This window comes from Delphinus delphis, chromosome 19 (genome assembly GCF_949987515.2).
Source record: "Delphinus delphis chromosome 19, mDelDel1.2, whole genome shotgun sequence".
Taxonomy (NCBI): Eukaryota; Metazoa; Chordata; class Mammalia; order Artiodactyla; family Delphinidae; genus Delphinus; species Delphinus delphis.
The window spans coordinates 20307334-20333507 of record NC_082701.1 but is presented as its reverse complement, the minus strand read 5'-3'; the positions used below and the strand labels follow the sequence as shown (position 1 = coordinate 20333507).

The window sequence follows — 26174 nt, the reverse complement described above, 5'->3', positions numbered from 1 at the left end:
GCCCCCTCACAGAGTGGCCAGGTGAGTCGGAGGAAAGAGCTGCTGTAAAACGCCTCACGCAGCATCTGTCAACACGAGCGAGCTCCCTCCCATCCTATGTCCCAACTCCCACTCCCCCGAGAGCATGCAGGTCTTCAGGGAAGACCCTACAAGCTCTTCTGAGCCTGGCTTTTTCCTGTATCCCTCAGGCTGTGAGGTCCCAGAAGATTCCTGGGAGGCACCTCCAATTCCCGTCCCATCAGCTCAGGAATGGAGACCACACAGGATTGTTGCATCAACCAGAAAGTCAGCTTTATGAACCCACCACCAGCAGAGAGGGAGGGGAGACAGCTGGGGCGAGCAGGGGCTGGACCCAGGCCTTCAGGTGGTGAGGCCGGCGGGTGGGCAAAGGCGGCTCCGGGACTCTCAGGAGCCTTACCTTCGCAGGAAACATAGTTCTGGCCGGATGGGTGCTGGGAGGAGAGGCTGTAGGGGAGAAAAGGTAGAGCGGTTAGGTGTGTTGGGAGCAGCAGGGGTGGGGCTGAAGGGTCTGTGGGGCAGGACAGGGGGGGGTCCCCACTCACTGGGTGTCCTCACCCTCCAGCAGGGGTGGGTAGGTGGCGATCTCCTGCTCCAGCCGCGTCTTCACGTCCAGAAGGATCTGGTACTCGTGCTTCTGCTGTCCCATCTCGCAGCGCAGCTGGGCCAGCTGCTCCTCCACGCTGCAGATGAGCCCCTGGATCTGGGACAGCTGCAGGTAGTAGCGGTTTTTGGTCTCCTCCAGGCTCTTCTCCAGGGATGCTTTCTGTGAATGGGAGAGAGCAAAAGAGAGAGTCAACGGAGGGGGGTCACTGCTGTCCCCCCAGGTCTCTGGGCATGTTTCCTGAGAGGTGCATGGATTTTTGACCCCAGCTGGGCTACTTATTGGCTAGACAACATGGAGAAAACTTATTCCACCGTTTGTTCTGGGCCTTCATTTCTCCATCTATATAATGGGTACAGTGATCCCTCCAACCCACTCCTGGGAAAAGAGAGATGGAACCGTACTGCGGCGATGCTCCACTACAGGGGGCGGTGCCATTACTGGCGACTTGGAGTCTGGGCTGGGCCTGATCCTTCTTACCCTGCAGAGCTGGGACTGCAGTTTGACTTCCAGGCCCTGGAGCACCTTCGGAGCTCATTCAACTCATTGCGGCTGTCCTGCATCAGCTCGCTGTTAGAGGTCACTTCTTTGTTCAGCTCCTCTTTCTTTTTTTTTTTTTTTTTGTTTTTTTGCGGTACGTGGGGCCTCTCACCACTGTGGCCTCTCCCGCTGCGGAGCACAGGCTCCAGACGCGCAGGCTCAGCGGCCATGGCTCACGGGCCTAGCCTAGTGCTCCGCGGCATGTGGGGTCTTCCCAGACCGGGGCACGAACCCGTGTCCCCCGCATCGGCAGGCGGACTCTCAACCACTGCGCCACCAGGGAAGCCCCTCAGCTCCTCTTTCTGAGATAGGAAAGAACAGAAGGTGTGGGGCACTCCAGAGGCACCCAGGCTGGGAAGTCCTGCAGCAGGACTGAGGACCCATAACACCTTGCTCAGGAACCAGGCCTCGGCATCTCTGCGGTTCTTGTCTGCTATCTGTTCATACTGGTCGCACATCTCATTCAGGATGTGGCTCAGGTCCACACCGGGGGCAGCATCCACCTTCACACTGACGTCCCCGCTGGTCTGACTCCGCAGGGTAAACACCTCCTAGGAAGAGATGGGGGGAGGTGGTCAGCTCAGCTGCCCCCTTCCCTGGCCCCAGGTGCATCTGCAACCCCACTGGATCAGCCTCCCACTGCCAGCAGCAGCCTTACCTCCTGGTGGTTCTTCTTCAGGTAGGCCAGCTCCTCCTTCAGGCCTTGATCTGCATCTCCAGGTCAGTCCTTACCAGGGTCAGCTCGTCCAGCACCCTGCGCGGGCCATTGATGTCAGCCTCCATGCCCTGGCACAGGGCCAGCTCATGCTCATGCATGGCAAGACAAAGGTCAGGGCCTCAGGGTCCATCATGAAGCTTCTGAGGCTCAAGGCCTGCTGGTCCTCCTGTCTGGACAACCCCACTGCTCACCCCCTGCCCTCTACTCTCTGTCCTCAGCCCACCACAGTGCCACTCACTTGGTCCTAAAGTCATCGGTTGCTAGCCTGGCATCGTCAATCTGCAGAAGGGGCTGTGTATTCTCTATTGTGGCCTCGAATATCTGCAGAGGGGGTGAAGGACACATCTGGTTAGCCAAGGCCCTGCTGCTCAGGGGTGAATAGCAAAGAGGGGGGAAAGGAGCCTCACCATACTTGGGGTTATCTGGCGCGCAGGTCAGTCTTTACTCTCCCCCAGACAGCCTAGGGTGCCTTCTCCACCCAGCTTAGCATGTGCAGGGGATGCATCCACGTATCCGCCACCCCATCCTGGGCCCCATCTTACTTCGGAGAGAAGCTGATCCAAAGAATGCTTGCGGGGAGTAAGAGATTCAGGGTACCAGGTCCAGTTCAGATACCCTGATGCTAAAAAGGGATCCTCTGCCACCACTTCTGAGTAGTCCCTGGCCACTCCTCAAAAGCGGGCCTCAGTCTCCCTGTTTGTAAAATGAAGATGCTAGCAAGCGTTTTTCTAGGGTCCACTGCAGCCATGACCTCTATCAACACTCCACCACCAGAGTCGCACACCTGGCCACACCACCTCGTTCCGCAGGTCCTCGATGGTCTTGAAGTAGGGGCTGTAGTCGCAGGCGGGTCTGGGCCTCTGATTCTGGTACCGGTCTCAGATCTTCACCTCCAGCTCTGTGTCGGCCTCCTCCAGGGTGCGCACCTTCTCCAGGTAGGAGGCCAGGCAGTCATTGAGGTTCTGCATAGTGAGCTTCTCGTTGCCAGAGAGGAGGCCACCATTGCCACCACTGAGGCAGACGCCAAGACCACCACCATATCCTCCAACAAAGATGCTACCCAGGGCCCCACCGAAGCTCCTGCTGCTGCTGAAGCTGCCTCCATAGCCGCCCCCCAGCCCACAGACACCCCCGGAGGAGTAGCGGGAGGAGGACAGCCCCCCGTAGGCGCTGGGGGTCCGGCAGGAGCCTCCCGCCAGGACGGAAGACCCGCAGCTGGAGCCGCCGCTGATACCACAGGAGCCCTGATGGAGCTGGAGGAGGTGAACTGGTGCCTGCAGGTGGTCGTGGTGAGAAGAGAGAAGAGAAAGGTGCTCGGGGAGGCTGGGAGGATGCTGAGGAGTCCTCAAACTCCAGGAACGTTTATATGCACGTGAGGAAGGAGGGCCCCTCCCAGCTGCTGACTCCGGGCACCGCTCCGGATTTCATCACTCCAGATCCCATCCAACTCCCCACTCCAGATTATTCAGCCCGGGGTCAACTCACTTCACTGTGTGCCTCTCTGAGTTCCCACCCAGTTTTGGGGGGTGTGGAGCTGAGAGAAAACATACCAACTCAAGTTGGTGGTGACTCACGCTAGGCAACGGGAATCTAGCTGGAGTTAGTTCCTGGAGGCTGAGGGACCAGCCGTGCCCTGACACAGGCGAATTTGTGGTGACTGCATCCCTGGGCAGTGAGTCAGCCCATGGAAGGACTCCCTGCCCGACGGTGACAGCCTTGGATGAATGGCCTCAGCGATGCTGTCCAGGGGCCGTCTCGGGATGCAGCTGTGGGGACCCTACATGGCTGGCTGTGGACGGGAGACCTGGGTTCATGGTCCTGCTCTGCTCTGCTCCCTGTGTGACCTGTGCCCCCCACCCGCCACCTACCTTCTCTGGGCCTCTGTTTGCCCTCAGTAAAGTGACAAGCCTGAACTGGGCAATCTCAGAGTCCTTTCCAGTTCTAAAAATTCTATGAGTCTTATCCCAGTTTCAGAGGTTGCCTTTGAGCCCCCAGGACCTCCAGAAGTGGTGTGTACCATGAAACGAGCAGATAGAAGCTTGAATCCCTGCTCTGCCCTGTACAAGCTGCATGGCCTAGGTAGTCTTTTAGTCTATGAGCCTCTGGACCTCAGTTTTCTCATCTGTAAAAGGGGAGGGCACACCACCAGCCACAAAGGAACATGCATGATGGACCCTGCTGGCCCCTTCCCAATGGCCAGCCCTGACCCCCAGCCTCCCCTTCCTTCCCTTCCAGCCCAGCTACCCCTCACCCACCCCTCCTCGCCCATCTCTATGCTCTGACACCCCCCTCCCACATGCCTGCCCTCTCCTCTTCTCTCCCACACTCCCACCCTTTGAGCAGCTCCCCCGCCCAGCGCATTGCTTCACCTAATCACAGGCACCCACCGTAAACTGTGGTGGGAGGGAATCTCCATCCTGCTGCTGGTACTACCTGTGACCCCGAACCCCGCCACAAGACTCCGAGACCCCACACTGTATCCAGGGCTCAGATCCCAACAGTTTTCTCTGGAGAGTCCACAGCTTCCAGGCTGGGTTTGGCAACTTTATTCGTTCAGTCGAGGAGACAGGGGAAGGTGGCTCTCTGGTCACCTGCCACGCTCAGGTATTTACACATGCCACACAGTTCTGTGAGGGGCCTTATTCCTGCCACCAGTTCACAGATGAGGAGGCTGGAAGGGTAAGTGGGCTTACCAAGACCCCAGTCAGTGAGGAGCTGGGGCTTGAACCCCCGTCTGTCTGCTCGCCCAGCCCAAGTCCTTTCCACCATCCTGAACCACTCTCTTTTTGCCCCTCCAACATACATCACTGTCTTGAGTCAACCCTGTGAGGTGAGGAGGAGAGAGGGAGAACAAGAGAGAGGGTGATTTGCCCAAAGGCACTGCGTTTAAGCTGCAGAGCCGGGACTTGACCCCAGAGATGGGCTGTCTTCAACTCTCTCGCAATGCCTGGCAAGCATGTCCATCGTCCTCTGCCTCCCCAAGGTGCCTGGAATGAGCTCTGCCCGTGGTGGGCATGATATCGGCCTGAGGGCTGAAGGCAGGACTGGGGGGGGTCTGGACCCCAACAAAGAGGCCTCCTTGGGGTGCCCTGGGGGGTGACCGACAGAGCTGGCCACTGTCCCTGCTCTGCAGTGCCTCTGTGGAGGTGAGAGGAGGCGGAAGAGGGCTTGCCTCAGCCTGAGTCCCGCTGGACAATACCACCTTGAACCTTGGGGCAGGAAATTCTGTCTCAGCATAACCAGGGCTTTGTTTCTGCCACATCACGTCCCTCATCTGGAGGCACAGGGCCCCGAGGGATGAGCAGAGCTGGTACCCAGCCTATGGCTTCAGGGCCAGGCCTGGGAGAGAGAACATGCTATTCCCTCCCCTAACCCCCAAAATAGGCAAAAGGGACCCTGGAATCTTACACAAAACCCCCACCATCCCAGGCTTCAGGATGGGCCTGAAGTTCAGGTCCAATCACAGATTCAGGGGAATTTCGGAACTGGAAATGGCCTTCAAGGTCAGCAAAGACCACCAAGCCCCAACCAGAGAGCACAAAAGACTTGTTCCATGTTAAACAGGACAGAAGCAGAGGAGCAGATGGACTTCCCTGGAGGTCCAGTGGTTAAGACTCCGTGCTTCCAATGCAGGGGGTGCAGGTTCAATCCCTGGTTGGGGAATTAAGATTTCACATGTTGCATGGCGCAGCCCAAAAGATTTAAAAAAAAAAAAAAGAAGCAGCAGCAGCAGAGGAGCAGAGACTAGACCCAGGTCCAGCACCCTGACCGAAGTCCATACTGACTCTCCTAGTAGTCTCTGGGAGCTCCTTCTTCTCTGCACCACTCCCCAACCTTCCACCTCCCTTCTCACCAGATCACTGCCCCTGCCCCCATTCCTGGAGGAGTCGGGGGTGGGATTACACACAGGCCCAGCCCTGGAGGTCGGGGATCTGCATGGACTGAGAAGCTGCCGGAAGTTGCCAACCAACCCATCAGATCACTCAATCAACACCGCAGACCAAGCACCCACCATGTGTCCAGCATTTGGGGTGTGGCAGGGAGGAGAGAGATGCTGACGTGGTCTCTGACCTTGGAACTTATCATTTGACCCTGGACAGAAAACTAAGGCCGGAAAGACAGCACAGTGCAGCAGGAAACCTGGGATGCTCGGCCCGCAGGATGCAGCTGGCATTTCCTCCGTGCCCGTGAGGCACACCTGCTCCAAGGTTGCCAAGATCCAGAGTCACCAGACCTGGTCAGCACCGAGCACAGATTCCCACCAACCCTCCAGGCAGTGGGTTCCTTCCTCCACCCAGGCCTCCTTCCTCTCTCCTCAGCCCAGCTCCATCCCAGGTATCATCATCACACACCTGAACTGGCCAGGAAATATTATTGGCCAATGCCACACCTCAACTTGCAGCGATTCCCAAATCTGACTGAACACGAGAATCCCCATACAGATTCCCGGGCCCTGCTCTGAACCACTTCGTCAGCCTTGCCCAGGACAAGCCTGATGGTGGGGAGGTTTTACAAGCTCCCAGGGGATTCTGGTGTCCAGCCAGGCTGGGGACCAAGAGGCAGCTGTGGGAGGGAAGGGAGGGGAAGGAGACTCCAGGGAGCCTGAGGGGAGAGGAGAGGTCGCTGCAAAGTCCCCAGCCACTGATGGCAGCCACAGTTACAGGCTTCAGGGCGGGATGAAGAAAGAAAGGAGCCAGATGAGCCAGGACAGAGCAGGCTGGAGTCGGGCCAGCAGGGGCCAGATACTAGGCAAGTCGTTCCTCCCCTCTGAGCCTCAGTTTCCTTCTCTGGGAAATGGGAATGGCAGCACCACTTCGCAGGCACCGAGAGGTGAAAAAAATAAAGCAGCTGTCACAGACTGGTGGCTGTCACTGCATTTATCTTCAGGTGTTTATAAAGCACCTACTATGTGCCACTGGACACTCAGATGCAAAGAACGAGACAGAGAGGCCCTCAGGGCAGAATGTCTGGAGGAGGTAGAGACGTCCCCAACACTGAGTGTTCAGGCCATAATGGGGGGTAGGGGGCCTGCAGGGAGGGGACAGGCTCTCTGGGAGTGAACAAATGGCCCCCAGGCAGGCTCCGGCCCCGTGCCTGGTCCCAGGATCGAGGTGAGTCTGTGAGTGCCCCACCTTAGGCGGTCCTCCGCCACAGTGTTGGCTCTCCCCCTTCCAAGGCAGGGCCTCTCGCAGCCCCTCACCATGGTCTGCACAACCAGGGGCCCTCAGGGGAGCCTGTGGCTGGGTTCAGCTGGGTGACAGTCTGGACTCTGCCTGGGGGCTGAACCGTCCTGGCTCTGGTCCCTCTGTTCCCCTCAGCCCCCCGAAGCCTGGGTGGCACAGGAGAACACACTACATAAGGGCTGAGGGAGGATGGGCAGGCATTGCCATTGTGCCCGGCTTACCACTCCTGGACTGGGGTACCTCAGGGTCCCTCCGAACCAGGGCCTGGGTCTCTTGCTTCCCCCGGGCCCAGTGCAGACCCAGGCACAGAGCGGCGCAGTGCCGTGGACAGTGTTACTGCCGTGTCATTTCTCTGCAGAAAGCACCGTCAGGTCACCCTTCCAGAGTGTGGGCAAGGCGGAGGAAGAGTCACAGGGGCTGACTACCCGTGGCCGGCCCGAGCCTGGGCATCAGGTGTGCGTGTCCATCGTACGAGTGTGGGTGAGACGGCACCCAGGGGAGGCACAGACCAGCTCACTGAAACATCTTGTGCAGCAGGTGGGTGGGTGTGGATGAATGCGAGTCCCTTGGAGAGCCCCACAGCTGGGTCCCCCAGTCCAGCCGCAGGCACATGCCCCAGCAGCCTGGGTCAGCGTCGTGTGTCTGTACCATCCCCAAGGGGACCACAGGCCTCCACCCCCAGGCACTCCTCCCTGCGGCCCCCACCTGCCCAGGCCTGGGCTGAGCACTCCTGGAAAGGGCGGGGCTTTCCCTCTCTGGGCCCAGCACTCTGCCCTGTGGACCTCCAGCCCCGGCACCGCAGCCACTGCTCTCCTGGTGCAGCTCCCAGGACATCCGGCTGCTCCCCCTTTGTGGCCTCCTGACCACCCACCCACTTGCTTTGTGGGCAGGGGCCTCTTCCTCCGCAGAAGGGTGAAGTCTGGGGCTGCCTCTCCCAGCCCCACACTCTGACCCCTCCTCACTCACCCCATCAGTAAAAGTGCACCCCCAGAGTCTGCGGGGAGAGAGGGCCCTGCCTAAGAGCCTGGGGTTGGGCAGGGGGTGGGGCTGTGGCCGCCTTCCCAGCGTAGCTGCCTCCCCTCCCACGCCCTACTCCACCCCTGACATGCCAGGCTCCATACAGGGGCTGAGTCACTGCTCCTCAGAGCCTCAGGGTCCCCATCCACATAATGGGCACCTCTTCCTGGACCCTCCCCTCTTCCTGGGACTGTCATTCAGGGAAATGAGATCACCCCCAGGCGGGCCATCCTCAGCCCAGGGCTGGTTCTCCGGGTTGTGGCTGGATGTACGGTGGAGGCCTGGTGGGTACGGTGCCTCCCTCCCTCCTGCCCTCCATCCCCACCCTGATTGCTTCCCAGGGAGCTGAGAGATGCCAGCTGCTGCAGAAGCGGAGCCCACGCTCCCAGCCTCCTTTGATTCCGGCATTTGCCTCTGCAGACACGGGCCCTGGACTGCTGCCTGTCGTCCCTGCCATGGAAAGGAATTCACTGTCTTCCCTTTCCCTGGGATCGGGGCCAGAAGGGCCGTTAGCTGCGGCTCGTCTCACCCCTCCTTTACTGTGGCTTCTGAGATCCAGAGAGGGCCTGTGACCTGCCCAAATTCCTCACACCCCGCTGCCCACGTCATAGACAGTGCTCATGCCACTGCCCCACCTGCTTCTCCCGGGCCTCCGCTGGTCCCAAGCCTCCACCACGCTGGGCCTCTGGGGGCTCTGGCTGCTTCTGTCCCCTCCCTGCCCCGGCTGCGCCCTCAGTCTCCAGGCACCGGGCGAGAGCACGTGTTTGGAGGGGGCCTGTCAGTGAACCCGGGTGAGGGCATCCCTCCTCCCGTTAACACCTTCCACCCACCCCCACTTCTTGAAGAAAACCAGGAAATCAGACCCGCCTGGCCCAGTGGTTTCCAGATTTACTCAAAGAAAGACTTCCGGGGCTCCTCTCCTGCTGGCTCAGCGCCTGGCCGTGGAGTGAGGGGGACCAGGCTGGAGGGTGTTGGAGCGGCTGGGGCAGGACGGCCCCTCCCCCTTCCCCAGGAGGCAGCTTCCCACCTCCCTGACCTCCAAGCTGCTGGAACCAAGAGGGGACGAACTGCCAGGGAGGGCAGTGCTGCCCCCCGGCACGACCTCCCCTGAACGCCCCATCCTGAGCTCACCATTTGAAGACATATCTCTGGGAGAGGCCCCACCCTCTCTCCCCCACACCTGGGAGAGGCCCCACCCTCTCTCCCACACCTGCCTTCTCTGGAAGCACAGGTCTCAGCTCACATTCCTGGGGTTGAGGCCATGGGAGCATCCGGACCCACAAACCCCTCCTAGGGGTTTCCCGAGACTCACACAGGAGCCTGGGCCCTAATCACCCAGCCTGCCTCCCCGCCTTCCGTCCTCCATCCCCCCCTTCAGGAGGATCCTGAGCACTGCCCTGGCCTGCCTCCCTGCCCCCTCCCCACCTTGTCCCCTCTTAGAGGAGGACACAGCCCACAGGACTGTGCGGGGCAACCGAGCGGATGCTTTAGCCCTGCGTCTCTGGTTCCTGAGACCTTCTTGTCCATTTATGGATGAGAAAATGAGGCTCAGTGAGGGGAAGGCACTGCCCAAGGTCATGGACCCAATTACAGGCCAAGAAGAGGACACCTAAGACACCCACCCCTGACACGCTGACCTCAACCTGGGTCTGGCACTGCCTGGACCACCCTCCCAGGGATCACCAGCCCTTGGGAGATAAAAAGCAACCCCCACCCCTCGAGTTCTGCCCAGACCTAGTCTTCACCCTGCTCTAAGATGACCCCTGACCTCCAAGTCAACAACAGTGGGTGTCCACGGACTCCTCCCCCTGCCCCCATTCGCCCCCCCCCCCCACCGGTTCCCCCCTTCCGCGCTAGGGCCACGTCAGTGGCCACAACCAGAGAGCATTCCATGTCTCAGTCAACGAGATTTATTGGTCAGGGAGGGGGGATGGGAAAGGGACTGAAGCTGGGTGCTGGGGCTGCGGAGCCAATGGGAGGCCCCAGAGGGGCTGGCAGGGGGAGCAGAGTCCTCAGATGTTGGACTGTTGGACCTGCTCGCGGGAGGAGATGACCCTGCCATCCTGGACTTCTTCCACAATGGTGCGCACCTGGCGGGTGGTCACAGCTGCAGGAGACAGACACTCAGGGTGGGCGGGGCTCAAGAGGTCCTGGCCTAGCCCCCAGCCCCCTGAGTGGAGCCGGCTTTCTCCCCCATGGCCACTTGGTGTCCACGCCTCTGCTGGCCCCTCAACATCACATCCGCACAGGTGTCCCCCCGACCTTGCCACTCCCTCCCTCTCACCCTGTTCCTTGCTGGTGCCCCTGGGTGAATCCTGCCTCCCAAATAGATAGTTTGATTCTGACCCACATGTCCTTCTGCAAGAGGAAGACTGCACAGACTGGATGCTACACAGACTGGGGTCTGTCTCCATTTCTCTGCAGTCTCAAGGGCCTGGATTACCCTCCCTTCAGAAGCGGATCTCCAAGACAAGACCCTGGTCCACACCCTTAGACTAGATGCCCCAGGGCTGGGATTTTTTCTTCCCCATCAGACTGGGATCTGGAGGACAAGGACCAAGTCCCTTTCTGCTATCAGACAAGAGACTCCAGAACAAGACTGCTTTTGCTCATCTGTAGGGTCCCAAGAGCAAACATCGTGAGACCATGTCCCTACCTCCCCATCAGATGAGAGTCCCCAGAGCTGGGACCATGTCTCCCACCTCAGACTAGGATCTCCAAGGTAAGGGCCATTTCCCTGCCTCTCCCCCATTGGATCAGATAGTGTCCCGCTCACTTGATTAGGACCCTGAGCGCTACCGGGTCCCTTCCCCCACCCCTGCCAAGGGTCAGCCATCACTTCCTGGAGCTCCTGGACACCCTCCCCCAGCAACGTACAGGTGGGTCGCCTGCCCCGTGCAGCCCCACCCTCAGCTACCAAGATGCTTACGTTCTCTGGACTTGTGCAGAGTCAGCCTGCAAAAAAAAAGAGAGAGAAGATTAGATGTGGGTCTCAGCCTCACCTCTGCCCCAGGCCCCCAGCCCTGGCCCCAGGTCCCCTCTCACTGGGCATCCTCGCCCTCCAGCAGGCGGCGGTAGGTGGCGATCTCCTGCTCCAGCCGCGTCTTCACGTCCAGAAGGATCTGGTACTCCTGGCTCTGCTGTCCCATCTCGCAGCGCAGCTGGGCCAGTTGCTCCTCCACACTGCCGACCAGTCCCTGGATCTGGGACAGCTGGAGGCAGTAGCGGTTCTCTGTCTCCGCCAGGCTGTTCTCCAGAGATGCTTTCTGCAGGAGAGCGGGAGGGGCAGGGGTCAGAAGGGTTCTCAGTGCCCCCTCCAGGGACCTGGGCACGCCGCCCCCCAGGCCTGGCAGCGCCCCTACCATGCTGAGATGGGACTGCAGCTCGATCTCCAGGTTCTGCATGGTGCGCCGGAGCTCTGAGATCTCGCTCTTGCTGCTCTGCACCATCTCGCTATTGCTGGCCACCTCGCGGTTCAGTTCCTCTGTCTGCAAACAGGACACAGGACAGGGAAGCATGAGCCCAGCTTCCCTTCTCCAAGTCAGGTGACCCCCGTGGCCTCCATACGCTCAGCGCAGGGCCCACTCTGTGCCCAGACAGGCACCTGGGCTCTCCCCCACTCTCCCGAATACCCCCTCACCATGGCCACCTTCCTGACCTCCCCCGGGCCTCTCAGGCCTCCTCCCAAACCTGACTGTGGGAGCAGTGCCTTCTCACCAGCTTCCCACTTCCCCAAAACCAGAAGCCTTTGAAAGGATGTTAAGTTTTATCTTTAATTCCTGTAAATGTAAAGCACAGGAATAGGAAACTTGAGAACCAGTCAGGACAGTAGCCAGGCCCCTGGTGCTAGTTCCTGACTTCTTGAGGGACAGATGCAAGCTCCTGAGGGGGGCTCCCTACCCACCACCAGATCCCAGCTTCAGCCAAGCTCCAGACCTGTGGATGCAACAGGCGACCCTGACCCCCGGTGTCCATGTGGCTCACCGGGGATAAGGTACCCAAGATGCCAGGCACTGGGCTTACTGTGGGGACTCAAGCCTTGCACCCCATCCCCTGGGGAAGGCCTCTGGCCTGCGGCAGCCCCCACCTTGCTGAAGAACCAGTCCTCGGCGTCCTTGCGGTTCTTCTCCGCCATCTTCTCGTACTGTTCGCGCATCTCGTTCAGGACGCGGCTCAGGTCCACGCCGGGGGCGGCATCCATCTCCACGTTGATCTCACCACCCACCTGGCCTCGCAGGACTTTCATCTCCTGTGGAGGAGGGGATGGTGGGTGTGGGCATGCATCCTGATCTCTCACTCCCAACCCTTCCCACGCAAGTTCTCCAGACCCCTCCCAAGGACACCTCCTTTGTTCTGCCTGCCCTCTACTGTCTGACCCTCTGAATGATTTTTATTCACCTGCTCTATGTGGGCTTTGCCTCCACCATCAGGCTAGGGGTTCCCTGAGGACAGATTCTGTGTTTCCCCCGTGAGACTGAGGGCTCTCTGAAGATAAAATCTAATTCTTAAGCCTGAGCCCCCAAAACATCCCGTCTAATTTCCAAACTTCTACCTAGGGGCCAGATTCGAGGGTTTGAGCTGGGACAAGGGGGCAACCTCCTCGATTATCTCCTGTCCTGCTGAGGGAAGGCAGGAGGGGCAGAAGAGGCCTCTGCGGGCCCCTGGGAGGCTCCCCAGATGCGGGGAAGCAAGGTAGTACGTGGAGGAGGCTGCCCTGCATGGGGATCAGGGCTCTGCAGACAGAGCAGCGCTGTAAGGCGACCAGCCTGGACACCTGTGCTCTTCCCACAGTCTCAACCTGGCACAGCCCCAGAGCCCTGCCCCCCACTCAGCATCCTCTTTGACCTACTGCCCCGGCTGCCTCACCTCCTCGTGGTTCTTCCGGAGGTAGACCAGCTCCTCCTTGAGGTTCTCAATCTGCATCTCCAGGTCGGCTCTGGCCAGGGTCAGCTCGTCCAGCACCCTGCGCAAGCCATTGATGTCGGACTCCACGCTCACGCGCAGGGCCTGCTCCGTCTCGAACCTGCGAAGGGAACCAGAGACTTCGTCAAGATGCTTGGACTGGCAGGTGCAGGTTCTGGCCAGCACCCTGCCTCCGAACGATGAGGGGGTGGAGTAGAAGCCCATCGCAGCCCTGGGAGCCTGGGACCATGCAGGGCAAGGCCCCACCCCCACCCTGCTTCCTGGCTTCTCTCCCCTCTTCCTCCCGCCTCCCTTCTCGCTCTTCCATCACCTGACGAGGCCCAGCAACCTTCAGCATCTGTTGCGTTTGCTGCGTCCTGGGCTAAGAGGTGCAGGACTCTTAGCAGGGACCTCCCCCCCCCAGCTCCTGGACCTTGCCACCAGCAACTGAGGAGTCCTGGGGTAGGGAGGGGTGCCCCCAGTTCCTCCCCAGCACCCTCTGGCCAGAGCTCACTTGGTACGGAAGTCATCAGCAGCCAGACGGCTGTTGTCGATCTGCAGCAGGACGTTGGCATTGTCTGTGGTGGCCATGAGGATCTGGGAAGATGGGAGAGTAATCAGGTCACTGGGTGGGAGTAGCTCAGCACAGACCAGGGTTCTGAGGCGGGTCTCTCTGTCTGGGGGCCAGGATGCGGCTGCCTCCTCCAGGCAGGCTCCCTTCCCACCCAGCCATTCCCCTTTACTGCATTACAGTTGGTAAGAGAGGCGGGGCCAGCCTGAGTCTGATGGCTGAAACCTTGCCCCCCTCCCCCATGCCAGGCTCTGCCTTAAACCAGAGTGGACAGCCATCTGGGAATGCCAGGCTGGAAATGCAGGAGAGCAAGAAAAGAATGGGAGCTTGCCCCGGGGCAGAAGCTGTTCCCAAGTCCTGGAAAGAGGACAGATATGGGAAACCTCATTTTACAGCTGGGGATATAGTGTCCCTGAGGGGCTCCCCCAAAAAGGAAGACTAAAGGAACCCTCACCGAAGAGTAGTTCCAAATCAGAAGTCATGACCCCTGCTAAGTCCTGACCCCGGGCTCCAGCAGGCAGCCCCGGCCCCGCCCCAGGTTTGCTGAGCCCCAGTCTTGAGGGCGCAGCAGGAGAGATGGGGAAGCCAGAAAAGTCCCCAAATAAGGCACACAAGTGGCCTCCTGAGGTCCCGCCCCCTCTCTCTCACCTCCTCCTCCTAGCAGGTGCTAGCAGGAGCTCACCCAGACCCCTGACCCCACCGTAGCCCTAAATCCCCCTCTTGCTCCGAGGAAAGAGGTGCCTGAGTACCCAGAGACCCCAGGGACCCAGCCCTCCACACGCATCCATTCGTCTCATCCTACAATCACACAAGGTGGCAAAACGCTCCATGATGGGAAACGGAGGCTCCAAGGAGCTCCACAAGGCCTGCTTGTCCCTAGCCCAGGCCGCTGCCCCCCAAAAAGAGACCATAGGCCACAAGGTGGCCCCAAATGGGCTCCCAGAAGCCAAGCCGGATCCCAGCTGTCCTTAGCTCCCCAAGACCCTGGGGCAGCCCCAGGCTGGACTCCAGGCCTTGCTCAAGGGCAGGAGGTAGGGGAGGAAAAGCTGTGCCCCGCCAGGTCCCCTCCCACCGTAGCCCCTACCTTGTTCCTCAGGTCCTCGATGGTCTTGAAGTAGGCGCTGTAGTCGGAAGTCGGCCCTGGGGTCTGCTTCTGGTACCAGTCACGGATCTTCACCTCCAGGTCAGTGTTGGCCTCCTCCAGGGCACGCACCTTCTCCAGGTAGGAGGCCAGGCGGTCGTTGAGGTTCTGCATGGTGGCCTTCTCGCTGGCCCCCAGCAGCGCATCACCACCTCCAAAGCCACTGCCACCAGTGCCAACGCTGCCGATGCCGTAGCCGCCGCTGCCGTAGCCGCCGCTGCCGTAGCCGCCGCTGCCGTAGTCGCCGCTGCCGTAGCCGCCTCCAGAGCCGAAGCTGTAGCAGCCAGAGTAGCTGCCGCCCCCAAGGGCATTGCCCAGGCTGCCAGACAGCTGGCGGGAGGTGAGGGACGAGCTGCCCCCCAGGCCAGAGGAGCCCCTGATGGAGTTGGAGGAGGAGAACTGGCGGTTGCTGGTGGTCATGGTGGCGGCAGCGGGTGGCAGACAGACACGGAGAGAGGGCTCGAGAGGAGAGAGGCCCAAGGCGTGTGTTGCTGCCGGGGCTCGCCCGCCTCCTTTATAGGCCCCAACGAATGGGCGTAACGATTACAGCAAGTTCGCTCCTCTGTTCCCATTCCCCTGGGCTTTCATCACCGCTGGCTGCCCGCCAGCTCCCAGGTGGCTGTGGGTCCCCTTCCCTCCCACCGTCGGGCCTTTGCATCATTTCTCCAAACCCCCGTGCTGGGCGTCTGCTTGTGTGTATGTACGTGTCCCTGGTCTCAGGCCTGTCACCTGTAATTCAGGCAGGCCCTTCAGCTACGCTTTCCCATGACCTAATACGGACAAGAGGAATAAGCAGGACGTGACCGTCACTGAGCCCTCCCAGGCAGCTGCCCCCAGCCACACACCACACCACACACCACGCCACACACGATGCTGGCCCTGGGCGAGGTGCAGGGGAGACAGCGAGGACCGGTACCCCATCCTGCCTTGGAAACTAGACTCAAACCCACCAGCCTCACCACACAGTAGCTCGGTCAGGTCTCAGATTACCACCCCATTCACAGATAAGGAAACTGGGGCTTGTAGAGGCAAAGTGTCCCACCGCCCCACCCAACTCAGAACGGGGCTGGCAGGGCTTCTTCCTTCATCGCACCCTGCCACAGCAGCTATATGCCTCCCCAGGGGCCTGCGACACACTGGCCCCCTTCTGCAGAGCCCTGACACCAGGGAAGCACCGCAGGGGCCGTGGTTCCCTCTGTCCAGTTTTCTGACCCTGTCCCCATCCCTGGAACCCCCTGGAGACCCAGCGTCCTTTTCTGACCTTTCCCCATCTCTCTCTCTCACAAGTGGGAAGTCCTGGGCTGGAGTGGGCAAAGGGGAGCTTAGCTGCAGGCTGGGGAAGTGGCAGGCTGAGAGGGGGCATCGTGGTAAAGGCAAGAGGAAGAAGGGTGAGGGGCACGCCCCTTCCACCCTCCTCACCCCTCCTATTCCCCAAGAGGCCTCAGGCAGGGGGCATATACCTTTGGGTCCCAGCCAGCTGGAAAACTAAAGGACACTGCCCAAGAAGAGGGGCTTCCTGAGACACCGGCCCTGGCCAGTCCCCTCCCCTCCTCCCCCCCTCCCCTCCCCCTCCTCCCTCCTCCCCCTCCCCTCCCCTCCCCTGCAGTCTCCCCCAGGGGCCCCACCCAATCCCCTGACCTGGCCCCTCAGGATGGGCCAGGTGCCCGCCCCACAGCCCCACCCTGCCCTGCCCACCACCCTCAGTTCCAGGGTCCCAGCAGGCCCAGTGGGCGGAATGTGCTCATGTCTCAGACTGCCAATGGCTTCCACTTCCCAGACAGGCCCAGACAGCCCCTGCCAGCAGCCGAGAGAGATTCCCCGAGAGCCCAGCAGCTGCTAAGCCACCAAAGCAAGGAGGACGCCCCCCCACCCATGCTCACATGCAGAGGGGCCACCCCGCCCCACACACCCACAAGCCCAACAGAGCCGGTCTGGCTTCCTGGACTGGCCGTGCCACTGCCACCCCTTGCACGCTTCAGCACCTGGACCACCTCTGCAGAAAGCCCCCTGCCCAGCCCCTCTCCCTCCGATCTTGACCTTGTACCGCCCCAGGCTGAGACAGGGAGCTGGCCATAACAGGTGTGGCTCCCCGGAAAGTCTATGGGGCCCTCCCAGGGACCAGCCACAGGCAATGGGGACCCAGGGGCTGATTCTCAGGAACTTTCCCAACCTGATGGGCTGTCCCACCCCTCAGCCCTCAAGCCTCCCGTCTCCCTCCTTTGAGCCCCAGGCCCGGATGGGGTGGGCAGAACAGGTTGGAAGGGGTCAAGCAGCCCCAAACCCTCAGCAGACTCTCCTTGTCCCCCCATCCCTCAGCCCACACTGCCCAAGCCAAAGACCAGACCGAACCACAGGAGGCATTGAACTTCAAGCAAAGCTTTAATTGCAGTCACTGGGGCAAACTCAGGAGGTCCCCTTGGTGAGGGGCTGTGGGAAGCAGATAAAGAAAGGCAACCGCTCTTGGGCGGTGGCCCAGACGGGCACTTGGGGCACGGCAGTAGTGTGCTGGGAGCTGCAGGCAATGGCTGCCCCTTGACCCTGGAGGCTGGGCTGTCGCAGGTAGACGGGGCCTCAGTGGGGGGAGCGATGGACCTGCTCGCGGGAGGGGACCACCTTGCCGTCCTGGACTTCCTCTATAATGGTACGCACCTGGCGGGTGGTCACCACGGCTACGGGCAGAGGAGGAGGGAGGCACAGGGAACCTCAGGCTGGAGGCCCTCCCCAAGCCTCCCACAAAGAAGGGTCCTCAGCCCCTCCCCACCCGCCCTGGGCAGGACAGGGCAGGCCCTTACCTTCCTGGGTGGGCGAGGAGTACTGGGTGGCCAGGCTGCAGGGAAAGGGGGACCTGTCAGCCCAGTGGTGTTGGTTGGGAGCCCAGCCCCCAGGGAGGAGGAGCAGCTGGGGAGGCCCCGGCCGAGGGGAGACAGGTCCCAGCAAATCGGACAGAAATCACAGCAGGGAGTATACGGCAAACAATGGCAACCACAGGGTCAAAGGGCACAGGCCCAGTGGGCAGAAGTGAGGAAAGGGGAAGGCCCAGAGGCACTTTGCGGCCACCCAGGGATTTACAAGGAGAAGCTGAGCAAGTGGTTTCTCCATATCCTGAAGGGCCCAACAAATAAACTTAGTTAAAGCAGGAGAGACTGTGGCTAGACTATAGATAGACTTAGCCATCGTCATAGAGCAAAACGCTGGAATGTGTGACTAAGCATGGAGACTTCAGAACATCCTCGGCCCCTTTACACCAGGGCCCCATCACCCACCCAACTCCAAACCAGATCGCCACCCATCGCAGGCAATGGGATCACCAACCACGCAATCACTGGAACCAGAAAGCCAGGATCATTATTAACCACTTCATGTGCTAACGCAAACGTTCGTTGAGTCCCGCCTGCGAGCCACGATCGCCCCCGCGTTCAGGCATCCAGTCCTGCTGTTTTTAGCTATAACACATCCTCTTGGTGCAACACCTCCCCTTCCCTGCCCTTCGCCCGCCTTATGGCAGGTCTTCTCTAGCCTGACGACCTTGCTCCAGCCTCCTGACTGGTCTCCCTGACCCCACCCTCGCCCCTAGGATGCATTTCTCCCTCTGCAGCCAGAGTGAATGTTCTAAGATGTCTTGATGACCATACTTCTCTCTGCGCAAAAGCCCCCGTGGCTCCCCACTGCCTACTCCATCAAGTGGGACCCCAGCCAGTGTTCTCAGCTTCACCTCCTGCGAACCTCCACACCTCCTCCTGCCTCGGCGGGTGCTGGCCCCCCCTGGGTGAAGCCACCCAGACCACCGAGCAGGTGCAGGGCGCCCTCCACTCACTGGGCGTCCTGGCCCTCCAGCAGGCGGCGGTAGGTGGCGATCTCCTGCTCCAGCCGCGTCTTCACGTCCAGCAGCATCTTGCACTCCTTGTTCTGCCGCTCCATCTCGCAGCGGAGCTCGCTCAGCTGGGCCTCGATGCTGCTGCTAAGCCCCTGCAGCTGGGCCAGCTGGGCCCCGTAGCGCGCCTCGGTCTCTGCCAGGCTGCCCTCCAGCGATGCTTTCTGTGGGTCAAGGTGGAGGTGGCTGGGGAGACCGAGCCCCCAGAAGGGGGCCCCACGTGTGTGGGTGTGTGGGTGGGGCAGTAAGTGGGGCAGAGTGTGCAGTGGCAGGCGGGGCAGGCAGTCTCTGGTTCTCCGAGTGGGGGTCCAGGAGGCGGGGCCCGCTCGGAGTGACGGGTACAGGACAAGGAGGGGACAGAGGCCCTACCACGCCGAGCTGGGACTGCAGCTCGATCTCCAGGTTCTGCACGGTGCGGCGTGGCTCCGTGATCTCTGCCCAGCTGCTCGGCAGGACCTCGGTGTTGGTGGCCACCTCGCGGTTCAGCTCCTCCATCTGGAAGGCAGGACGGGCCCTAGGGGCTTGCGGAGGCTTGCAGAGGTGGGGCAGGGGCCTGACCTCCTAGACCTGCCGCTCCCCAGCCTCTGCAGGGCCCCAAGCCCGCCTGCACATCCTGGAACTTGTAGCATTCACCTTGCTCTGGGGTCGTTTGTCTCCTTACTGGACTGCAGGTACCACTCTAGGGCAGGCCCTGGGTTTTACTCTTTTTGTGCCTGTCACTGTCCGGGCACTGCAGCTGCTCCGTGCATGCTTCCTGGGGGCACGAGAGTCTGCATCCAAACACACACCTACCTACGAATGCCCGGGCTGGGAGAACCCTAGTGGGATCAGGAGACCTGGATCTGCTCCCCAGGCCACGGTGAGGGGTTGTGTGAGCGTAAGGCCTCTCTGAGCCTCACGATGTCCCCCTGAACGTGAGGGGTTGGTCCCCTGGTTTCCAAAGGTGCTTCCAGCTGGGAATCCACAGCCTGTGGATCTGTAAGTTTTCCGACATGTGCTCAGCACACGGCGTGTGCACGCACACGTGTGCACACCTGCTCACGCAGGCCACCCACCTTGCTGAAGAGCCAGTCCTCGGCGTCCGTGCGGTTCTTCGTGATCTTCTCGTATTGGTCGCGCATCTCATTCAGGATGCGGCCCAGGTCCACAGCGGGGGCGGCGTCCATCTCCACGTTGATCTCACCACCCACCTGGCCTCGCAGGGCATTCACTTCCTGGGCAGACAGCTAAGCAGGAGCTCACTCAGGGCCATCCTGGGAAGAGTCCCTGGGGCTGCCTTCTCTGTCTGGGGGAGATGGGTGCAGAGGACAGACAGACACAGACAGGCCAACAGCTCCTCACCCTGAAGGTGGAGGTGGATGTCATCACGTCTCAAACATGCAGGGCTGTGGATATCAACAATCTCCCCCAACACACACTCGCGGGGTGGGCTTTGCCCAGTCCCGGTGTGTGCTGGGCCAGGAGAGATGGCAACTCCCAGTCATGGTGGGGGATGAGCCAGGACAACCTCACTCCAGCCCTGACCACCCACCTCACCCCCCGTCACCAACCACGCAGCACGGGCATGGGGAAAGCAGCACCCTGTCGGTATTGGGGGAGTCAGACCTCACTAGGAAAGGTGAATCTGCTGGGGGATGCAATCCCTATAGCCAGCCTCAAAGCCAAGTAGAGACATTTTCTGGACTCCTGCTACTCGGGCATTAGGCTCCCCCAGCTCAGGCCAGCCCAGAAGTCGGATGGGAAGGAAGCCACAAGGTTCACTAGTCCCCCTGCAGGGTCTTGGATCCCTATCCTTGGGTTGAGCCTTGGGGTCCCTGGGAGATGGGAGAAGTGGCAGAGTGCTGTAGTCAGGCTTGGGTGTGGATACGGCTCAGGCAGACCTGAGGGAAGCCCCACCCCTGTACAGCCTTGGACAAATTCCTTAACCTCTCTGAGCCTCGGTTTCTTCACTCGTAAAGAGAAGAACTTGCTCCTTTCTCCCAGTGAGGCTGTCGGTATCAGCTGAGATATTTGCTGTGAAACACTCATAATGGGCTGGGCAGGTGTTTGTGGTTGTTATGACTACCACTATTACAATTAACTATAATAATTAGGCTGTGTGTTCTTAGACTGATTCACCCATTAGATACTTAACTGCCACCACACGGTAGGCAGTGCCTCGAGGGACAGAGAAGTATCTCTGGGGGGAAAGGGCCCTCCAGACCTCAACCAGGGCCCAATGAGAGTCTCCCAGGGTCAGAGCCAGGAACCCACCAGAGATGGGAACTGGATGGAGAGCGTGGCCCCGGCCCAGGAAGATGTGGGGGGCCCCGGCCTTGCTTGTTCTCAGGCAAGTTTCTCCTGCATTCCCGAGCTGGCCTCACCTCCTCATGGTTCTTCCGGAGGTAGGCCAGCTCCTGCTTGAGGTTCTCAATCTGCATCTCCAGGTCGGCTCTGGCCAGGGTCAGCTCGTCCAGCACCCTGCGGAGGCCGTTGATGTTGGCCTCCACGCTCATGCGCAGGTTCAGCTCCGTCTCATACCTTAGCGGGGGAGCGGGGGAGGCAGGGAAGCCTGAGCCATGGAGTGCCATTAGGACGCCCTCGTACACAGAGAGCCAGACCCCCGCCAGCCCCCTGAGCTGCCCCCAAGGCCCAGACTCACTTGGTACGGAAGTCATCGGCTGCCAGGCGGGCATTACCCATCTGCAGCACCAAGTTGGCATTGTAGATGGTGGCCGCCAGGACCTGAGGGACACAGTGGGCTTGGTGAGCAAGCGCCCTGGGCAGCCACAGGAAGACCTTGCAACACCCCTCCTGCAGCCCTCTGGAGAGCGGGCCAGAGTGAGGGAGATGAGGGTCCCTGTGGTCTCCTCCTCTGAGCACCCTGCTGGGGGGCTCACAAGGGGTGGGGGCATGATACCCAGGCACAGGTAACCATAGTGCCAGGAAAGATACCCATATGCACCCCTCTCCCACCATGAGGGTCATTGCCCAAGCTGCCTGGACCTCACTCCATCTTTCCCCAATTAAATTCACCTCTAGGGCTTCCCTGGTGGCTCAGTGGTTAAGAATCCGCCTGCCAATGCAAGGGACACGGTTTCAAGCCCTGGTCCAGGAAGATCCCACATGCCACAGAGCAGCTAAGCCCGTGAGCCACAACTACTGAGCCTGCACTCTAGAGCCTGCAAGACACAACTACTGAGCCCACGTGCCACAATTACTGAAGCCCACTCGCCTAGAGCCTGTGCTCCGCAACAAGAGAAGCCACCACAATGAGAAGCCCGCGCACCGCAAAAGAGCAGCCCCAGCTCACCGCAACTAGAGAAAGCTGGCACACAGCAACGAAGACCCAACACAGCCAAAAAAATAAATAAATAATAAATTAATTAATTAAATTAAATTAAATAAATTCACCTGTAGGTTCAGTTGCCACCTCCTCCAGGAAGCCCTCTTTGATTCCCCGTCTGGATCTTTCTTCCCCATCATACCTCCCCTCGGCCCATCTCTCTTACACAGTACTTCTCCCAAGTGCAACATTTTTCTGTGACTTTTTTGTGTGTTTTTTTCTCTCCTCCACTGGACTCTGAGCTCCAGAGGAACAAGGCCCTGTCTCATGTCTGTCTCCTTCAATTTGGACTCCCCAGCCCTGAGTACAGTGCCTGGCCGAGAGTCAGCCCCCAGGAAACATTAGTTTAATTAAACGATTAATTAAATAATTGATAATATTATGGCTGGCCCCACGTCAAACCTAGGGCAAGGTTTTCTTTTCCCACAGGGTCATCTGGGAGGTTTAAAAGACAACAGGGAAGGGAGAGGCTCTGGAAGGAGCAGAGGGTTGGTTATTATTACTGCTGCTGTCGTTATTGTTGGGAGAAATACCTAAGAGAGGCTCTAGTCAAAGGCCATGGGGCTGGGGGGAGGGGGAGGCCCCTCCACACTGCCCAGAGGAAGCAGAGAGGAGGTCGCGGTGGAGGCGGCAGATGAGCTGAGCAGAATCTGGAGTTTTTTAAGGTTGAGGGCTGAAGTATAAAGCTGTAAGAGGGGGCAGCCCCAGTAAACTCATCCTGGGCCTCAGAGCCCGCTCGTGGCCCTAAGTTCTGAAAAGGCACCCTGAGTCAGGCTCCGTTTCCAGACTGAACCCAAGAGCCAGTCTGACTGAACCCGCCCCAGGGCCTCACTAGGCCCATCGGCAACCTGCAGACTAGGCCCCCATCCGCCTCCCTGCTTAGGAGGCTGATTGGGTCCAGCGAGGGGGCAGTGGTAAAAAACCGCCGAGGGGCAGTGACTCGGAGGCCTGGTGCGCAGTGCACTGGGGGATGGCGGTGAGGAGCTGGCCGACCCCGAAGCTCAGGAACACTGACTCGCCAGGGCTCCCCTGAGTTCCCTGCTGCCCAGATCAAGCCCAGTATCTGGTCTGGCACTCCCAGTAGCTCTGCTTCCAGTGGGCAATTGCAGGAGTTCCCTTCCGGGCCTGGGTCCCGGGCAGGAGCAGGCAAAGCCCCTCGCCGGGCAGCAGGCCTGGTTCTCCACCAGGAAACTGAGTGGGCTGACCCCGGGCCAGCCAGCCCCAAGTCCGGCTCTCCCGAGCCCAGCTTTTGCACCTCTTTGACCTCTCTCCTGCCTCTGGAGGCTGCACCCCTGTAGGTCCCTCCAGGGGCAAGGTTGCGCAGAAGACCCAGGTGCTGTGTTTACAGAATGCCAAGGTCACGTTCACAGAGATCATAGCGTGTGTGTGTGTGTGTGTGTGTGTGTGTGTGTGTGTGTGTGTTGCCTCCTCCATCAGACTAAGTTAGAGAAATATCTCCCCTTGGAAGCTTCCAGTCTGAGTGGGAAGACACAGCTCCTTTCCTCAGGGACCACCCCCCAATCTGCATCTGCAAGCAGAGACAGCCTCTGCTCTTGGGGATCCCCAGAGTGACCATCATGGAAGGAGTGAGGAGGACCAACAATGAAAGTAGCTGTGAGAACATGTCAGACTCAGTGAAATCAGCCCAATGAACAGAGCATAGACTGAACCTCAAAGTGCAGAAGGGACCCCCAGATCCAAGGATAAAAGGCAAGTGCCGTGCATCCAGGAGGACTGCCTGGAGGAGGTGAGGCAGGCGGGGGGGTGGGGCAAACTCAAAGGGGAATGGGATAGTGAGAAGGAGACATTGAGCCTCATCTCCCAGCAGCCACACCAAACTCGTTCCCACACCTATGCCTTTGTCCACACTGATCTCTATACCTGAATGCCATCTGCTGCCCTCAGTCAAGGTTCTGAAGCCTTGCCTGCCCACTCCTCTATCACTCACCCCAAATACCCTCCCCCAGAAAGGAGGAACTCCAAACAGCCTCCCAACGTGGGATGTCCTCCAGGCCTGGGACCAGTGACTGGTACAGGGCTGGGTTCCAGAGCAAGTGAGAGAGTGAGTGAATGAACGAATGGGTGAGGGATGGAGACCTAGGCTGGAGGAGAAATGTTGGCAAAGGTCCAAAGTTGGGATGGTGTGAGTTAGAAGCTGGTACTAAGGACAGAGGGCAGGGAGCGCCCACCGTGCTCCACAGGTCCTCGATGGTCTTGACGTAGTGGCTGTAGTCGAGGGCGGGCCCGGAGCCCTGCTTCTTGTACCGGTCGTGGATCTTCACCTCCAGGTAGGCATTAGACGCCTCCAGAGCGCACACCTTGCCCAGGTAGGAGGCCAGGCGGTCGCTGAGGTTCTGCATGGTCTCCTTCTCGCTGCCCCCCGTGCCCACAGAGAAGCGGGACGAGGACACAGACATGTTGCCAGAGCTGCTGGCTCCCAGGAGGCTGGCGGGCCGGCAGGCACCCCCAACACGGATGGAAGACATCGAGAGAAACCCCCACCACCGGGCACACACAGGCCCTTGACGGAGCCGGAAGTGGAAAGCCGGTGGATTCTGGTGGTGGGGGCGGCCGTGGTGTCCACAAGTCATGCGCAGGGTCTGGTTTGCACAGAGGCCCCAGGTAGCCCTTTATAGCCCTTTATAGCCAGGCTAAAGGGCAGCTGGGCCCCTGGCTCTTTAAGTCAGAGCCAAAAGCCCAGCCTCTGTACCAGGCACCCAGGGCTCAAGCTGGACGCACCGAGGGCATCCCGAGCCTGGCCTGAGCACAAGGGCTTCTTAGCAGCCCATCGTCTGTTAGAAACAAAGGTGGTACTGGAGCCGCAACCCCGGGGTAGGGGGATTCTCCACCCTCAGCCACAATTAGGTGGCTGAGCTCGTTCTTGGGGAGAGTCCGGAGAACCCAGCCCTGGGAGCCAGAAAGGGCCTGGAACAAGGCTCCACAGGCCCAGAGCCTGGGGCTGGTCTGGCCCCCCACCCAGCATTCTTGGGTCCCAGGGAGAGGGTGGAGAGATGCGGGGGACACCCTCCCCTACCGCGTACAATGTGGCCCTGAGGGAGCCCCCCAGGTCTCTTGGGATTATTCCAAGTCTGTGGGAGGAGACGTAGCCCCTGGCCTGGGGGTTGCCCTATCTGAGGGGAATAGTCACAGCCACTGACCTGAGGGAGCTTTGGATCCAAACCTTTCAGGAAGTCAGTTCAAGAGCCTCAGTTGCCTCATTTGCAAAATGGGGGTAATTCCTGCCTCCCAGGGTCTTTGAGGGAATCTGGAGAGATGGTTGACATCAGTCAAGCTGGGGCTGAGGGGGAGAAGGAAGCAGAGGGTTAGGGTGACCACTCCTCCTCACACACACACACACACACACACCCCCCGCAGTCCCTGAGGGAAGACACTCCCAAGGGGCCCTCAGAGGAGATGCTGAGCGCAGGAGAAGCAGGACCTGTGCAGCGGGTACCCCTCCACGGAGACGCGCCCTGGGGAAGTGTGGCCTCTGCGAGGACAAAGCACAATCCCACACCCTGTCGGCTGGCACCCGTCCATGCCCAGCCAGGAGATTACCAGCCTTAATTGCTTCCGTGCTAATGATTTATGTGCTGCCAGTACCCCAGCGTCTGCACCGGGCCTGTCTGAATGGGGAGCTTCCAGGGAACGGGAGGCCTTCGGGCCAGGCAGGGGCGGAGGGAGACTCGTGGGTGGCCTGGGCTCTCGGCCCACACACAGGGGGAAAGAAAGTGAGTGCCCTCACGCGCAAGGGTGTCTCCTTGCTTGGAGAGTGGGGGCTCCACGAGCTACTGTGAGAGAGGGGACAACCTGACTTTGTCCTGCTCCCACCCCGCCTGTAAAGTCTGGGGGTTCTCAGGGTTCCTGGGAGCACGGAGGGGGCTCAAGGTCAAGGCTAGGCAGCGAGGTCAGAACACCGGGGCTCTTCCATGAGGCCAGACACCAGCGAGGACTTCCTCCTACTCCGGGACAGTCTTGGGGAAGGGAACCAAGAGAACCTGGGGTCACCTGAATGGGTCAGAGGCCAGCCTTGCACCGCCCACTCACCTTCACAGGGAATGACCTTCCCCCTTCCCACTGGAGCCAGTCTCCCAGGAAGCCCCCTCCCCCAGAAGCTGACTGATCTCCTCCCTCCAGACAGGCCTCACTCAGTCCAGAGAAGTGAATGTGGAGCAGAGCCAGGGGCCTGGGGAGGGGGCCAGGCCACAGGGCACCACTCACCCTCTGCCTCTCTCAGAGCCTGCATCCCAGCCCGCAGCCCACCTCCAAAGCCCTCAGACCTTA

At 60.2% G+C, this 26174-nt stretch overlaps 3 protein-coding genes across 3 annotated transcripts; all 3 read right to left on the bottom strand.

Annotated features, from left to right (window-relative positions):
- Positions 1 to 559: 559 nt before the first annotated feature.
- LOC132414809 (keratin, type I cytoskeletal 16-like) lies at positions 560 to 2945 on the bottom strand. The gene is given in 8 exon segments (XM_059997723.1): positions 560 to 784; positions 1103 to 1146; positions 1149 to 1227; positions 1552 to 1713; positions 1821 to 1864; positions 1867 to 1974; positions 2117 to 2201; positions 2678 to 2945. Coding segments are annotated over 8 exon segments (918 nt in total). The 5' UTR covers positions 2849 to 2945.
- A 7028-nt stretch (positions 2946 to 9973) lies between these two features.
- Positions 9974 to 15184, bottom strand: LOC132415071 (keratin, type I cytoskeletal 17-like). Its single transcript, XM_059998154.1, has 8 exons — positions 14638 to 15184; positions 13497 to 13579; positions 12947 to 13103; positions 12168 to 12329; positions 11443 to 11568; positions 11126 to 11346; positions 11010 to 11035; positions 9974 to 10187 (listed from the first exon to the last, which is right to left on the bottom strand). Exons 1-8 carry the CDS (start codon positions 15112 to 15114, stop codon positions 10093 to 10095), a joined length of 1347 nt encoding a protein of 448 aa, XP_059854137.1. The 5' UTR covers positions 15115 to 15184; the 3' UTR covers positions 9974 to 10092.
- Positions 15185 to 17096: 1912 nt separating this feature from the next.
- LOC132415299 (keratin, type I cytoskeletal 42-like) lies at positions 17097 to 24391 on the bottom strand. Its single transcript, XM_059998587.1, has 8 exons — positions 24080 to 24391; positions 21207 to 21289; positions 20929 to 21085; positions 19621 to 19779; positions 18935 to 19060; positions 18509 to 18729; positions 17487 to 17521; positions 17097 to 17363 (listed from the first exon to the last, which is right to left on the bottom strand). Exons 1-8 carry the CDS (start codon positions 24374 to 24376, stop codon positions 17266 to 17268), a joined length of 1176 nt encoding a protein of 391 aa, XP_059854570.1. The 5' UTR covers positions 24377 to 24391; the 3' UTR covers positions 17097 to 17265.
- Positions 24392 to 26174: the final 1783 nt, after the last annotated feature.

Excerpts from the sequence above, each read along its gene's own strand:
- LOC132415299 (XM_059998587.1), bottom strand. The coding sequence starts at position 24,376 with ATGTCTTCCATCCGTGTTGGGGGTGCCTGCCGGCCCGCCAGCCTCCTG. Across the intron at positions 19,780-20,928 it reads TCCGGAAGAACCATGAGGAG|GAAGTGAATGCCCTGCGAGG; the intron begins GTGAGGCCAGCT and ends CTGTCTGCCCAG. Across the intron at positions 19,061-19,620 it reads AGGACTGGCTCTTCAGCAAG|ATGGAGGAGCTGAACCGCGA; the intron begins GTGGGTGGCCTG and ends CCTGCCTTCCAG.
- LOC132415071 (XM_059998154.1), bottom strand. The coding sequence starts at position 15,114 with ATGACCACCAGCAACCGCCAGTTCTCCTCCTCCAACTCCATCAGGGGC. Across the intron at positions 13,580-14,637 it reads TCGAGGACCTGAGGAACAAG|ATCCTCATGGCCACCACAGA; the intron begins GTAGGGGCTACG and ends CCATCTTCCCAG. Across the intron at positions 11,036-11,125 it reads CTGGAGGGCGAGGATGCCCA|GCTGACTCTGCACAAGTCCA; the intron begins GTGAGAGGGGAC and ends TTTTTTTTGCAG.